Source organism: Balaenoptera physalus (assembly GCF_965194825.1).
Source record: "Balaenoptera physalus genome assembly, chromosome: 19".
Taxonomy (NCBI): Eukaryota; Metazoa; Chordata; class Mammalia; order Artiodactyla; family Balaenopteridae; genus Balaenoptera; species Balaenoptera physalus.
This window is the reverse complement of record NC_138900.1, coordinates 54,540,612-54,553,394: the sequence shown is the minus strand read 5'-3', so window position 1 is coordinate 54,553,394 and position 12,783 is coordinate 54,540,612. Positions and strand designations below refer to the sequence as shown.

At 45.9% G+C, this 12,783-nt stretch overlaps 1 protein-coding gene across 2 annotated transcripts in view; it reads right to left on the bottom strand.

Annotated features, from left to right (window-relative positions):
- Positions 1–1,475: 1,475 nt before the first annotated feature.
- The window catches only part of HYDIN (HYDIN axonemal central pair apparatus protein), a 443,025-nt gene continuing 431,717 nt past the window's right edge, over positions 1,476–12,783 (bottom strand). For both annotated transcript variants that reach the window (XM_082438963.1, XM_082438964.1), the window contains 2 exons: positions 8,732–8,956; positions 1,476–7,130 (listed from right to left, as the gene is read on the bottom strand). In XM_082438963.1, coding sequence (XP_082295089.1) covers positions 6,648–7,130; positions 8,732–8,956 — 708 coding nt within the window. In that variant the 3' untranslated portion in view covers positions 1,476–6,647. The remainder of the gene's footprint in view (positions 7,131–8,731; positions 8,957–12,783) is intronic.

Below are 12,783 nucleotides of genomic sequence, written 5' to 3'. Positions count from 1 at the left end.
CAGAAGCCCCAAATGTGTTGATTGCAGGTCTCCAGGTGGATCCACTATAAAACGGCCCCTCCAAGCGCTTTGAAGTTTCACAAACTTCAAAGTTTGTGTGATAAAAATTTAAAAAGCACTTTATGGATGCAGTGTGGCTAAAGATGCAGTAACAGGGAGATGCATCAGAGTTCCTTATCATAAGCTTCTGCAGTGGACAGGGACTTAGGACAAAGCTATAATACCACAGTGGAACCCAATGAGGATTAATATTGTTAAAAAACAAAATTCAGCTGAGTAAATTTGAGGATCTAATTGGCTTTATTTAACAATTCATGACTCTGGCAGCATCCCATTTAGCAGCCAGGAGCTTCAAGGAGCTCAACAAAATGGAAGGCTTTTATAGGCAGAAGGGGGTGGCAGCTAGGAATGAAGTAGATTGTTTCAGGCATGTCACCTTCCTTTGGAGAAGGGGGTTGTTTATCATGCAGATTACTTCACCAGAGCTGATCAGGTAATTCCAGATTAACTAGCTAAAGGTCATATTGCTGGGAGAAGCTGAAACTACAAGTAGGTTAGATATTAAGTCTTGGTTTGCTGATGTGGGTTTAGCACAAGTGAATCAATTTGGGGCCTGTTTCTTTTTAACAATATGAAATAACACTGGTTGTACTTTTTTCTAATGAGTGAAAAGCAGTCATGTAAAGCTTGTAACAGTCTTGAAAATGGAGTGTTATCCTCAAACAACAGATCAGAATCTATGGGACACAAGTGAGGGGCTATGGTACATAGAATTCGAAGATGGTCCCTGAGAGTCCCACCCTTTTTGCTATACACCCTGTGCAATCCCCTCCCTTCAACTGTGATTAAGTCTTGTAAATATGATGGACTGTCATTCTAACAATTGTCATGTTATATAGAAGATACTTTGCAGATCTAATTAATGTCCCTAATCACTTGACTTAGAGTTACTAAAAAGGGAGATAATCCTGGGTGGGCCTGACCTAATAAGTAGAGGCCTTAAAAGAAGTTAGGAGAGATTTTAAACGGGAGAGATACTCTCCTGCTGGCCCTGAGGAGTCGATAATAACAACAGTGAACTGTCTATGATGGATCACTTGGTAAGGACCTGAGCGTGGTCTTTTGTTGCTAAAATTGGTCCCCTGTTGTCAGTTGCCAAGAAAATGATACATCAGTGAAATGGCTGCCAGGAAATGAATATTGTCAACACACTGAGGGAGTTTGGAAGATAATCTTTCCCCAGCTGAGCCTCCAGATGAGGATGCAGCTGGCTGGCATGTTGATTTCAGCCTGTGGGAGCCTGAGCCAAGAACCCAATTTAGTACATTTTGGACTCCTGACCCATGGAAACTGAGAAGACATTTGTGTTGTTTTAAGCTGCTAGATTTGTGATAATTTGTTATGCAGCCATAGAAAACAAATACAGGAGCTATCCCCAAACTCAGCAAGTCATGGAAGAATTGTGTCTAGAAAAATCTGTGAAAAATGTGCTTTCCTTTATTGGTGGGGTTTTCACAGCTTTTAAAACCCTTGCCAACACAATCTGACAAATGAAGGCGGGTGCACCAACAACCTGAAAACTGCCCCAAATATAGATTCATCTCCAGAAGAAAATGATTTGCTTAATAGGTTCCTCCCCTTACCTTGATACCAAGTAGCACTGATAAGGACATTTCTAAATGTCTTGCAAAGTTTATGTCTTTAGAATTTTGATGATGGTTGAGGTAAAACAATGCACACAAAAAAATCAATGGGAATGATTTGGATCTATTTCTCTAGTGTGTATTCATTTCCACTAGGTCCATATCTAATATAATATTTCATCTGTTTCTTTTGCTGTTTGGTTTGGCTTTTTCTTAAAGGTGAACTGAATTTCCCATGGGTCATAATGTGATACAGTTTTTTAATAATTGAAACAGTAAGGAAATGTATTTTTTACCAGAAGGAACTCTTTTCTTCTGAAATCACATTCTGGCCTAGGTTGCTAAGAAACCAGTTTTTCATTCAAGGCCGAAACCAATGCTTTGTCCTACCTTTAGTTCAGAAGTTCCTGAAAATAACTGTTATTTTTTTTTCTGACATCTTGGAAAATGTCAACTAGTTAAGGTTATTTATGCATAATTGGACTGGCGTTGGTACTGAGAATAAAGCCCAAGGGCCACCATTGCCTTCTCTATGTGCTCACTTCTCCTCTTTCCCTGGTGGCCGGGCCTGCCATGCTCAGACTCTTCCAGACTAGTGGATAATTAGTATGGCTGGTTGCACAGTGGCCATCACTTCACAGTTATAACTCATCTGCACATATGTGTGATGAGGCCTTGTTGGTGTTACATAACTTATGGGCATTGTTGCAGGAGGGTGCTGGTGACACTGTAAGAAACTGCATCTGAATCTTGAATTGCACAAAGCAGTTTCTCCAACAGCAGTGTGATTTTGCTGGAGTGTCAGGGCAACATGTTGAGGGTATGAGAGGTTTGGGAGATCCCAAACTTGGGATTTCTTCAGATCCAGCAGGCCCTCATGACGTCACGGTATAATCAATCACCTCTGACCTGAGGCAGGACTCGCCCAAAGTGGTTAGACTTAGGATGCCACACTCACCAGGGCCTCTGTGTCGAACAGTGTCGGGGGGGGCCTCATTCACATTGTTTTCCGTGCACAATGGTCTCTGGAATTGTGCCACCTGGGCCCTGATATTTTCTGAACACCCCCCAGTGAGATGTCTCCTGGTTTCATTTGCTGATAATGCGTTCTTTCAAATGTAACTTCCACAAGCTTTCGTCAGGATGCTTGTTTTCACCAAGCCTCCCCTTCAGCTCTCTGTTGAGCCACTCTGCCATTCCAAACTTGCCAATATGAAACGATTTTGTCATTGCCTTTTTTGAGGCCAAGGAAACATAAGAACCACCTATAGGAAAGCGATGTACCCCATCTCAAGTCATCCTGGAAGGGGGTTCATGCTGGGGCAGGGTCTGAGCTGGGTGCTTGGTCCCAGGGAGGCCGGTCTGCCTCCTCACTCCAGGCCTGAGGCTTGTGCTCTAGACTCAGTGGCTTGGGGGGAGCTGGAGCAGGGCTGAAGGAGGGGAGTTGCCCCTGGCCACCTAAAGGCACCATTTTGCAGGTGGTGGGAAGTGGCCAGTTTCTGTAGCAGCCAGTGTCTGGGGTGGTGGCTGGAGCCCTGCAGCCTCAAGGGAACATATCTGAGTCCTGACCTTCACAGGTAGAGGAATCTTTTTTTTTTTAATTAATTAATTAATTTTTGGCAGTGTTAGGTCTTCGTTGCTGCGCACGGGCTTTCTCTAGTTGCAGCGAGCGGGGGCTACTCTTTGTTGCGGTGCGCGGGCTTCTCATTGCGGTGGCTTCTCTTGTTGCAGAGCACGGGCTATAGGTGCGCGGGCTTCAGTAGTTGTGGCATGCAGGCTCAGCAGTTGAGGCTTGCGGGCTCTAGAGCGCAGGCTCAGTAGTTGTGGTGTACGGGCTTAGTTGCTCCGCGGCATGTGGGATCTTCCCAGACCAGGGCTCGAACCCGTGTCCCCTGCATTGGCAGGCAGATTCCTAACCACTGTGCCACCAGGGAAGTCCCAGTTAGAGGAATCTTGAGTCTCATCACGCTCGGACTGTGACCGTGGGTGTTTTAGCCAACTTCTGCACGGCTTCCTCCGTCTTTCCTGCAGTCTTAATGATTGTTTATCATACTAGGTTTAGAAGTGTTGAAAAGGTACCCGTTTAGAAGAAGGTGGTGGTGGGCCAATTGCTCCCCTCCCCCCAGCTCTGCCTCTGGGGAGTGGGTGGGAGGAGGGACTTTGGGGGGTGGGCAACCATTTCATTCACTTCGGCTGAAAGCAGAGTTGGTGAGACTCCTCTCCAGGGCTCTAATGAAGAGCGTTAGGGCTGTGGATTCAGCAAAGTCTCAAGTTCTGCTGGCGCCTTTAAAGCAGCGGTCTGCACTGCAGTGTGCACACAAACCCCCTGGAGATGTCATTAAAATGCAGCTTCTGACTAGTAGGTCTGGGGCCGGGCCTGAGAGCCTGCATTCCTAGCATGTTCCCACGTGATGCTGATGTGAGGAGGCAGTGGCTTCAGGTCAGCAGCAAACATCGCCCAGGACTTGGCAGAAATGCGAATGCTCGGGCCCGCACAAACCTACTAAATCAGGCCCTCTGAGGGTGGCCCAGCAGTCTGTGGTTTAGCAAGTCCTTGGGGCGATTCTGATAGATACTAAATTTGAGAACCAGCGGTTTTTTCAGACTCCGTGTATTTGCCAGTTAGAGGACTAGCTCGTTGGGCTCTGTGCCCTCTCAGTTTGCTGCTTAGTGCATTGTTTGCTCGTTTAATCACTGGACGTATCTGTCTTCTTGTTCTTTGTCTTTATTCCTATCAGCAGGGTCTTTAGTGGCTACAAAAATGAACTATTAAGTGTGCGTCTGCAGATGCTTTAGGACAGGCTTCATTTGGTACTAGCTGTGTGTCAAGTGTAATGGGCTGAGGGGCGGCGGGAGGTACAAAGAGATGGAAGAATCTGTCCATTAAACACACCATTGTAAAGCAATTATACTCCAATAAAGATGTTAAAAAAAAAAAAAGGATATATGGATCAGAAAAAAAAAAACAGAAAAAACACCTCTAGTAGCTATAAGGTCTTGTTAAAACACAGATTGCTGGGCCACACCCCTGGAGTTTCTGACTCAATAGGTCTGGGGTGGGCCCTGAGAATTTGCATTTTTAATAAATTCCCAGGCAATGCTGAGGTTGCAGGTCCAGGGATCATTTTTTAAAAAAAATAAATTTATTTATTTATTTTATTTATTTTTGGCTGCATTGGGTCTTCGTTGCTGCGCGCGGGCCCTCTCTAAGTTGTGGCGAGCTGAGGCCTCTCATTGCAGTGGCCTCTCCCACCGCGGAGCACGGGCTCTTAGGCGCGTGGGCTTCAGTGGTTATGGCTCACGGGCTTAGTTGCTCCACGGCATGTGGGATCCCCCCAGACCAGGGCTCAAACCCGTGTCCCCTGCATTGGCAGGCAGATTCTCAACCACTGTGCCACCAGGGAAGTCCCCAGGGATCATTTTGTTTTTTAAACTTTTTTTTTTAAAATTTATTAATTTATTAATTTATTTTTGGCTGTGTTGGGTCTTCGTTTCTGTGCGAGGGCTTTCTCTAGTTGCGGCGAGCGGGGGCCACTCTTCATCGCGGTGCGCGGGCCTCTCGCTATCGCGGCCTCTAGTTGCAGAGCACAGGCTCCAGACGCACAGGCTCAGTAGTTGTGGCTCATGGGCCTAGTTGTTCTGCGGCATGTGGGATCTTCCCAGACCAGGGCTCGGACCCGCGTCCCCTGCATTGGCAGGCGGATTCTCAACCACTGCGCCACCAGGGAAGTCCCCCAGGGATCATTTTTGAGCGCCACCTCTTTGGAGCAGCCATTCCCAAATGGCCATCTTCTTTTTTGCCTCCATCTTCTCTTGCAGGTAGGCTGGAGGGGAGGAGGAGAGGGCAGGAGGTGGACGCTGGGGACCCTCAGGCATAGGTGAGTGTGTGCATTTGTGCAGAAGCAAGTCCACTCCAGGGCCAGTCTTTAACCACCTTTATTTCAACAGGTGGTGCCAACAGGTAAGTGGCTCTACTAATACCACTGCAGGCCCTGGGGGAGAGTCTGCACATGCCTGCTTCTCCTTGGAGGTGGGGCTTCCACGGTGCTTTCCTTCTGAAGAAAGGCACCAACTTAGAACGTCACCCTTTATGCGTGCACAAAACGGCTGCAGTTTAAAATACATGACACTAGGACGTGGTCCTCTCTCTAGAAGTAGATTCCTGACTGGTTGCACCATTCATGGCCAGGTGGGTTTTGATCTGTGGCACTGGTTCTCAACACTGCCACACAAGCTGAAAAGAAATGATGCCATGTCCCTCCCCAGACGGATTAAATCAGTATTTGGGGAGGTGGGGTCTGGACCAGAATTAGGAGGAGAATCACTGCTCCATCATAGGCTGAGTGCTGTGCACGGGGCTGGGGGTGGGGAACCGGGGTGTCTATTAGCATCTCTCCAGGACCTGGCCTTCAGCGAGAACTTTCTGTGGGAAACAGATCTGGGATTCAGAGACGGAGGGAGCATCCCGACCTCTGTCCCTGCAATAACTGCCCTAAAGTATCTGCTCATTGCTTTGAAAGTAGTGACTTATTTGACTTTTATGTGAAAGCAGAATAAAATACCACGTCAAAGTAGTCGTGGCTTTAAAAAGCCATGGGTTTTACAAAGAAACTGCGGGGCCCCAGAGTCATACACTGCTAAGTGCTGTATGATGGAAGGTCATGAGTGTAAGACCTGTGTCATCTTATTAAACATGAGCATTATTACATAGTGCTTGGGCTTTGGAGATATATTAAGAAACTAAATGAAGAGACTTGCCCTTGCCAAGTAAAATATAGCTCTATTTTGTGTAGTTACCATGTTTAATGTGGAATATCTATATTTCATACAAATATTTGGAATTCATATAATGTAGAAATAAGTGCCCCTGTAATTGAATTGGAGGATAAAACAGTACCTTTAGAATTCTGGTTATTTTCTCTATTCTTCGCAGGGCTAGAACAACACGTAGGTATTCAGGCTGAGGAGATGGCTTTTCCATGATGCCGCGGACCCTGGTTCCCACTACGGGGTGATCCCCTTCAGGTAATAAACCCATTTAATTCCAGTGTCGCTGCCTTCGCCGGGAGGGCAGGCTACAATCAGCTTGCTGGTGATGGGCGTTTTGCTGCCTGATGGGTTTCCTCCAAAGTAGACCGTGATGTTGTTGATCTTCTTGGGCTTCACGGAGTCTACGGCGCGGACGGAGAAGGCCGGGTTCTCCACCGTGCAGGAGAAGGAGACTGGGTGGTAGAAGACGTTCTTGAAGGGGATGACTATGCTGTACCCGGCTCGGATCAGGAAGGGGCCTTGCGGCTTGGGGGGCAGAGCCACTCCGAAGAGGGGGATGAGGTACTCGCCGCCCACGAGCGATGACAGGCTCAGGATGCCCTTGCTCTCGCCCAGGCGGCTGGGCTCGAAGTACACCTCCACACTCACCTCGGTGCCGCCCTGCACCCCGGGGGCCGCGTAGATGACCTTTTCCGTGTGGAAGTCTGGACAGTCGGTCTGAAAGGGGAACAAACGCGCTCGGCTCACCCAGGACCCTGAAGAGCAAACCAGCAGTTCAGGTCCGTCCCCAGCTCCCCACCCTCCGACATGAGCAACCTACACTTGCGTGAGGACGGGCAGGTCATACAAAAGCTGTGCCCTTAAAACTCCCTTGAAGAGTAGGTGTTACTAGTCTATCCCCGTTTTACTACAAAGAAACCAAGGCCAAGAGATGTTAAATAGACACCCAGCGGGATGAGATGGGTGGCGGTCCTGGGTGCTGCTCCCCCGTATCCCGTGCTTCTTTCCTTCCACTGCACCTGGAGGAGCGGAGATTCTGGCTCCTCGCGGACGGGTGGGACTAGTTCTGGACAGTAAGTTGAGGGTAGAAGTGCAAGGTGTCCCTTCCACACTAGAGCATTTATTTGCCAGAGCAAGTCCCTCTGGGGTCTTTTCACCCCTCTGCTGCTATGACTGGAAACATCTGAGATAGTGGTTGCCCCTCAGCCTGGATCCCCGAGTGGCTGTGAAGAGCAGAGTCCCTCCCCTGCTTACCCTCCCTGGATAGAGAAGCACGAACGGGAGGCAAACCTTTGTTGTTTTAAGCCACTGAGATATTGGGGCTGTTTGTTACTACGGAATAACCAGGCTTCTCCTGACAGATGGGGATGATCAAGAGCCTATGCCTCTTTAAAAGTCGTGACTCACTATGTTGTACACCAGAAACTTATAAAATACTGTACATCAACTATACCTCAGTTAAAAATAGAGCCTATGCCTTGTGACCATGGCCATGGGACTCTGATGTTAACCGGGCACACGGCCACCCAGTGCAAGGCTACACTCCTAGCTCCCCTTGCTGCTGGGTGTGGTCATATGAAGTTTTCTTCAATGGAATGTGAGTGGAAGTGATGTATGCAGCTTCCCCGTTTTCCCCAGGTAGCTGGCTGCAATGTGGATGTCACAGTAAACCATCTTGGTCCGTGTGGACCGAAGCGACTCCCTATAGAGGGAAGAGCATCAGGAAAGAAGGGTCTGGGTGCCTGATGTCATGGAGCTGCCATTCCAGCCCAAACTGCTTATGCCCACACTGCTATTTGAGAGGGGAATAAACTACTATTTTGTTGGTTTGCGGGGCTTTCTGTTTCAGTAGTTAATCCTATATTCACACTGATTTAATAGGTAACATATATGGAACACTTACTATGGGCCAGGATTAGTTTTATATACCTATTTAAAAATCCTGACAGCTATCCTGTGAGAGTGTTAGTAAACTATTCATACAAAGAGTAAACGGTGAAGCCAGGATTCAGATCCAGGTCTGCTGGATTCCACAGCTGATACTCATGACCACTAAGCTCTATTGTCTCGCTGTACTGACCACTGAGTATGTTGTGGGAAGCAAAACTCCCCCTACCCCAACCCCAGCTTGTTACGCTAGAAAGTCTGTGAGGAAGAACCCAGGCCTGGTACTCTTTGTTTCTAGCTGGGAGTTTCCAACTAGATAAAGCACCTGAGTCTGAGTTCACATTTCTGCACCCCCCGCGTCCCCCTCCCATTATTTTGGAGCCCAGACTTCTGGAAAGCGCAGGGCAGAGGGTGAGGCAGGGGCTGCTCACCCTGCAGTAGTATTCTGTCTTCTGCCGGGCGTAATTGGTGAACTTGGCAAAGATGCTCTGGCCACTGCCAAGAACAGCCTGGAAGTGGACAGGCTTTTCAGGCAGTGCTGGCGTGGTCTTCAAACTGAGCTCATATGGGTAGTAACCCAAATCACTGTTGTGCAGTGTTAGTTTCCCAAAGGTTTCTCCAGCTTTCAAGGGCTGGAATTCAAATGAGAATGTGCCCTGCAAGAGAAGACAAAGGCTCCTGTGAGGCTGAACGTCTGACCCATCCTCTGCCCCCGGGTGACCTCACAGCAGGCTGGTAGCAGATGCTCATACTGATCTTGAGCCTGGGGAACCTCTGTCCAAACCAGCCCACTTTTCCTCCTCTGGACCCCTTCTACCTTTCCCTAGTCTGCGTATTTCTGTATCTGGAATCTCTTTGAATCTAAAAATAGGTACTGGATCCTCCCTTGAGAAGCATAATTATGGAGATGGGGGTGGGTGGGCTGGAGGAGCAGGAGGGCTGAAGGTCAGGCAGTTCTTTCTTTGCTCATAGCCAATCTCTGAACAGTTTCCTGGGTTCTATCATCATTTGGGGGAGGCTTTCTCCTTCCTCTATTATCATCCAAAGCAAAACAAAACAAGAACCAAGGAGTACTGCTTATAATAGCAAAACAAGGGAAACAATTCAAATGCATTAGCAGTAAGAGATTGGGTAAATAAAGTATTCTTTATTCACCTCAGTGGAATATTATGTAGCCATTACAAAGGAAGAGGCAAAGCTCTAAGCATTGAAATAAAAGGTGTTGGTAATATTTTAAGTGGGAGAAAGAAGGTTCTAGAAATGTATATAAAGCTCTAGAAATGTATATGAGCTTATTTTTATGGAGAAGATTATGTCTATATATGTACAGAAAAGAGACAAGGGTATGTCGAATTGTTACCAGTAGTTATCTTAGGGTGGGGGAAATGGGACTGTGGGGACTTTTACTTTCTATTTCATGTACTTTTGTAGGTTTAAAATTTTGTTTTTATCATGAGTGGGTATTGTTGTTTTTTTTTAAAAAACTACTTCTGGGCTTCCCTGGTGGCGCAGTGGTTAAGAATCCGCCTGCCAATTCAGGGGACACGGGTTCGAGCCCTGGTCCGGGAAGACCCCACATGCCACGGAGCAACTAGGCCCGTGAGCCACAATTACTGAGTCTGCGCATCTGGAGCTTGTGCTCCGCAACGAGAGGCCGCGATAGTGAGAGGCCCGCGCACCGCGATGAAGAGTGGCCCCCGCTTGCCGCAACTAGAGAAAGCCCTCGCACAGAAACGAAGACCCAACACAGCCATAAATAAATAAATAAACAAATGGATCATCAAAAAAACTACTTCTGGGCTTCCCTGGTGGCGCAGTGGTTAAGAATCCACCTGCCAATGCAGGGGACATGGTTTGAGCCCTGGTCTGGGAAGATCCCACATGCCACAGAGCAGCTAAGCCCGTGAGCCACAACTACTGAAGCCCGTGTACCTACAGCCCGTGCTCCACAACAAGAGAAGCCACCGCGATGAGAAGCCCGTGCACTGCAACGAAGAGTAGCCCCCGCTCGCCACAACTAGAGAAAACCCGCACGCAGCAACGAAGACCCAACACAGCCAAAAATAAAATTTATTAAAAAGAAAACAAAAGAAAACTACTTCTTACTGAACAATAAAATAAAGAGGATATCACTAAAATTATTGTAGATGTTTAACAGAGAATACAGTACAAAAATTTACATGATCTTACCACAATTAAAAAAATTTGGATGAAAATGGACAAATGTATAAACAAATATAAATTACAGAAACAGACTCAAAAAGATAAAGAAAACCCATATAGTCCTATAACCATTAAAGATATTTAATCAATAGTAAAAAAAAAAATTTCCCTTAACAAAATTCCAGATCACAAAGCTTTACTTTTAAGTTCTACCAATCTAATATTCCACAAGTTCTTCCAGAGAAAAGAAAAAGAGGAAACCTACCTCAACTAACATAATCTTGACATCAGAATCCAACAAGGAGAAAGGAAAATTGGATGCCAGTTTCCCTACTGAACATATACAAAATGTCTAATAAAAATGTTATCCAACTGATCCAGCAACATATAAAAAAGAGAATACTACATGACTAAGTTGGGCTTATTCCGTGAATGAATTGGTTTAACGCTGGAAAAACCAATCAGTTGCCACATTAACAAACTAAAAGGAAAACAATCAAATGAGCATCTCAATAGATGCAGTAAAAGTATTTGATAAAACTCAACATCCATTCATAGTGTTTTTAAAAAAGCTCTTAGCAAACTAGGAATAGGAGATATCCTTAATCTGATAAAGGGTACCTATAAGAAACCCAAAACAAACATCATAATAAATGGTGAAACTTTGAAAGCTTTCCCTTCAAGATCAGGAGCAAGACAATGCCTTCTGTTGCCTTTCTGGTCACCATTGTTCTGGAGGTCCTAGATAGCCCTATAAGGCATGAAAAAGTACTTAAAGGAAAAGGTTTAGAACGGAAGAAACAAAATTGTAATTACTTACAGATGATATGATTGTACATGTACAAAATACAAGAATCTACAATTTAAATTATTATTAAGTGAATTTTATTTATAAGATATTTGGGTAAAAGGTGATATACAAAAATCAGTTATATTTCTAAATGACTGCAACAAATATTTAGAATATGAAATTTTAAAAAGATGCTATTTATAATAGCATCAAAATATACAAAACCTAGAAATAAATCTAACAAAAGACGAGTAAAGCCTCTACATAGAAAACAAAAAAACATATTATTGAGAGAAATTAAAGAAGGCTTAATGGAGATTTGCTCATGGGTTGGAAATCTCAATACTATAAAGATTCAAATTCTCCCCTATGACAGACAGGCTCCAAGATGGCCCCCAGTAACCCCCACTTCCTGGTATTCACACCCTTGTATAGTCCTCTCCCACACTGAACCAGGTTGGTCTATGTGACCACAAGTATGTGGCAGAAGAGATGGCGTGTCACTTCTGAGATTAAGAGGAAAAGACTGTGGTTTCTGTCTTGTGCACCCTCTTTCTTCTTTGCTGCCTCACATTATTTTATTTTTTTTATTTTTTATTTTTTTGGCTGTGTTGGGTCTTCGTTGCTGCGTGCAGGCTATTCTTGAGTTGCGGCGAGCGGGGGCTACTCTTTGTTGCGGTGCACGGGCTTCTTATTGTGGTGGCTTCTCTTGCTGCAGAGCACGGGCTCTAGGCATGCAGGCTTCAGTAGTTGTGGTACGCGGGCTCAGTAGTTGTGGCGCATGGGCCTAGTCGCTCCGCGGCATGTGGGATCTTCCCGGCCCAGGATCAAACCCGTGTCCCCTGCATTGGCAGGCGGATTCTTAATCACTGCGCCACCAGGGAAGTCCCCTCACTTTCTTTTAGATCGCTCACTCTAAGGTACGTGAGCTGCCTCGTTGAAAGCAGCTCGCGGGAGAGGCCACATGGTGAGGAACTGAAGCCTCCAGCTAACAGCCAGCAAGGAACTAGGACTTTTCCAACAACCAACCACGTGAGTGAGTTTGGAAGCAGATTATCCAGCCCCAGTCAAGCCTAGGGATGCCTAGAGTCCTGGCTGACAACTGACATCCTCATGAAAGCTCCTGAGCCAAAACCACCTGGTTAGGCGGCTGCTCTTAGATTTCTGATCCTCAGAAACTGTGTAGGTAATAAATGTCTGTTGTTTTAAGTTGCTGAGTTTTGGAATAATTTGTTGTGGATCAACAGAAAACTTATACATTCTTTTTTTTTTTTCCTTCCGCACCACACAGCTTGTGGGATCTTAATTCCCCGACCAGGGATTGAACCCAGGCCTTTGACAGTGAAAGCGTGGAGTCTTAACCACTGGACCACCAGGGAATACCCCAGAAAACTTATACATTCTTAAAATAATCTATAGACTTAATTTAATCCCAATCAAAATCCCAACAGAGTTTTTTTTTTTTTTTAAGGAACTTGACAAGCTGATTTAAAAATATATATGGAAATGCAAAGGGCCAAAAATGCAATG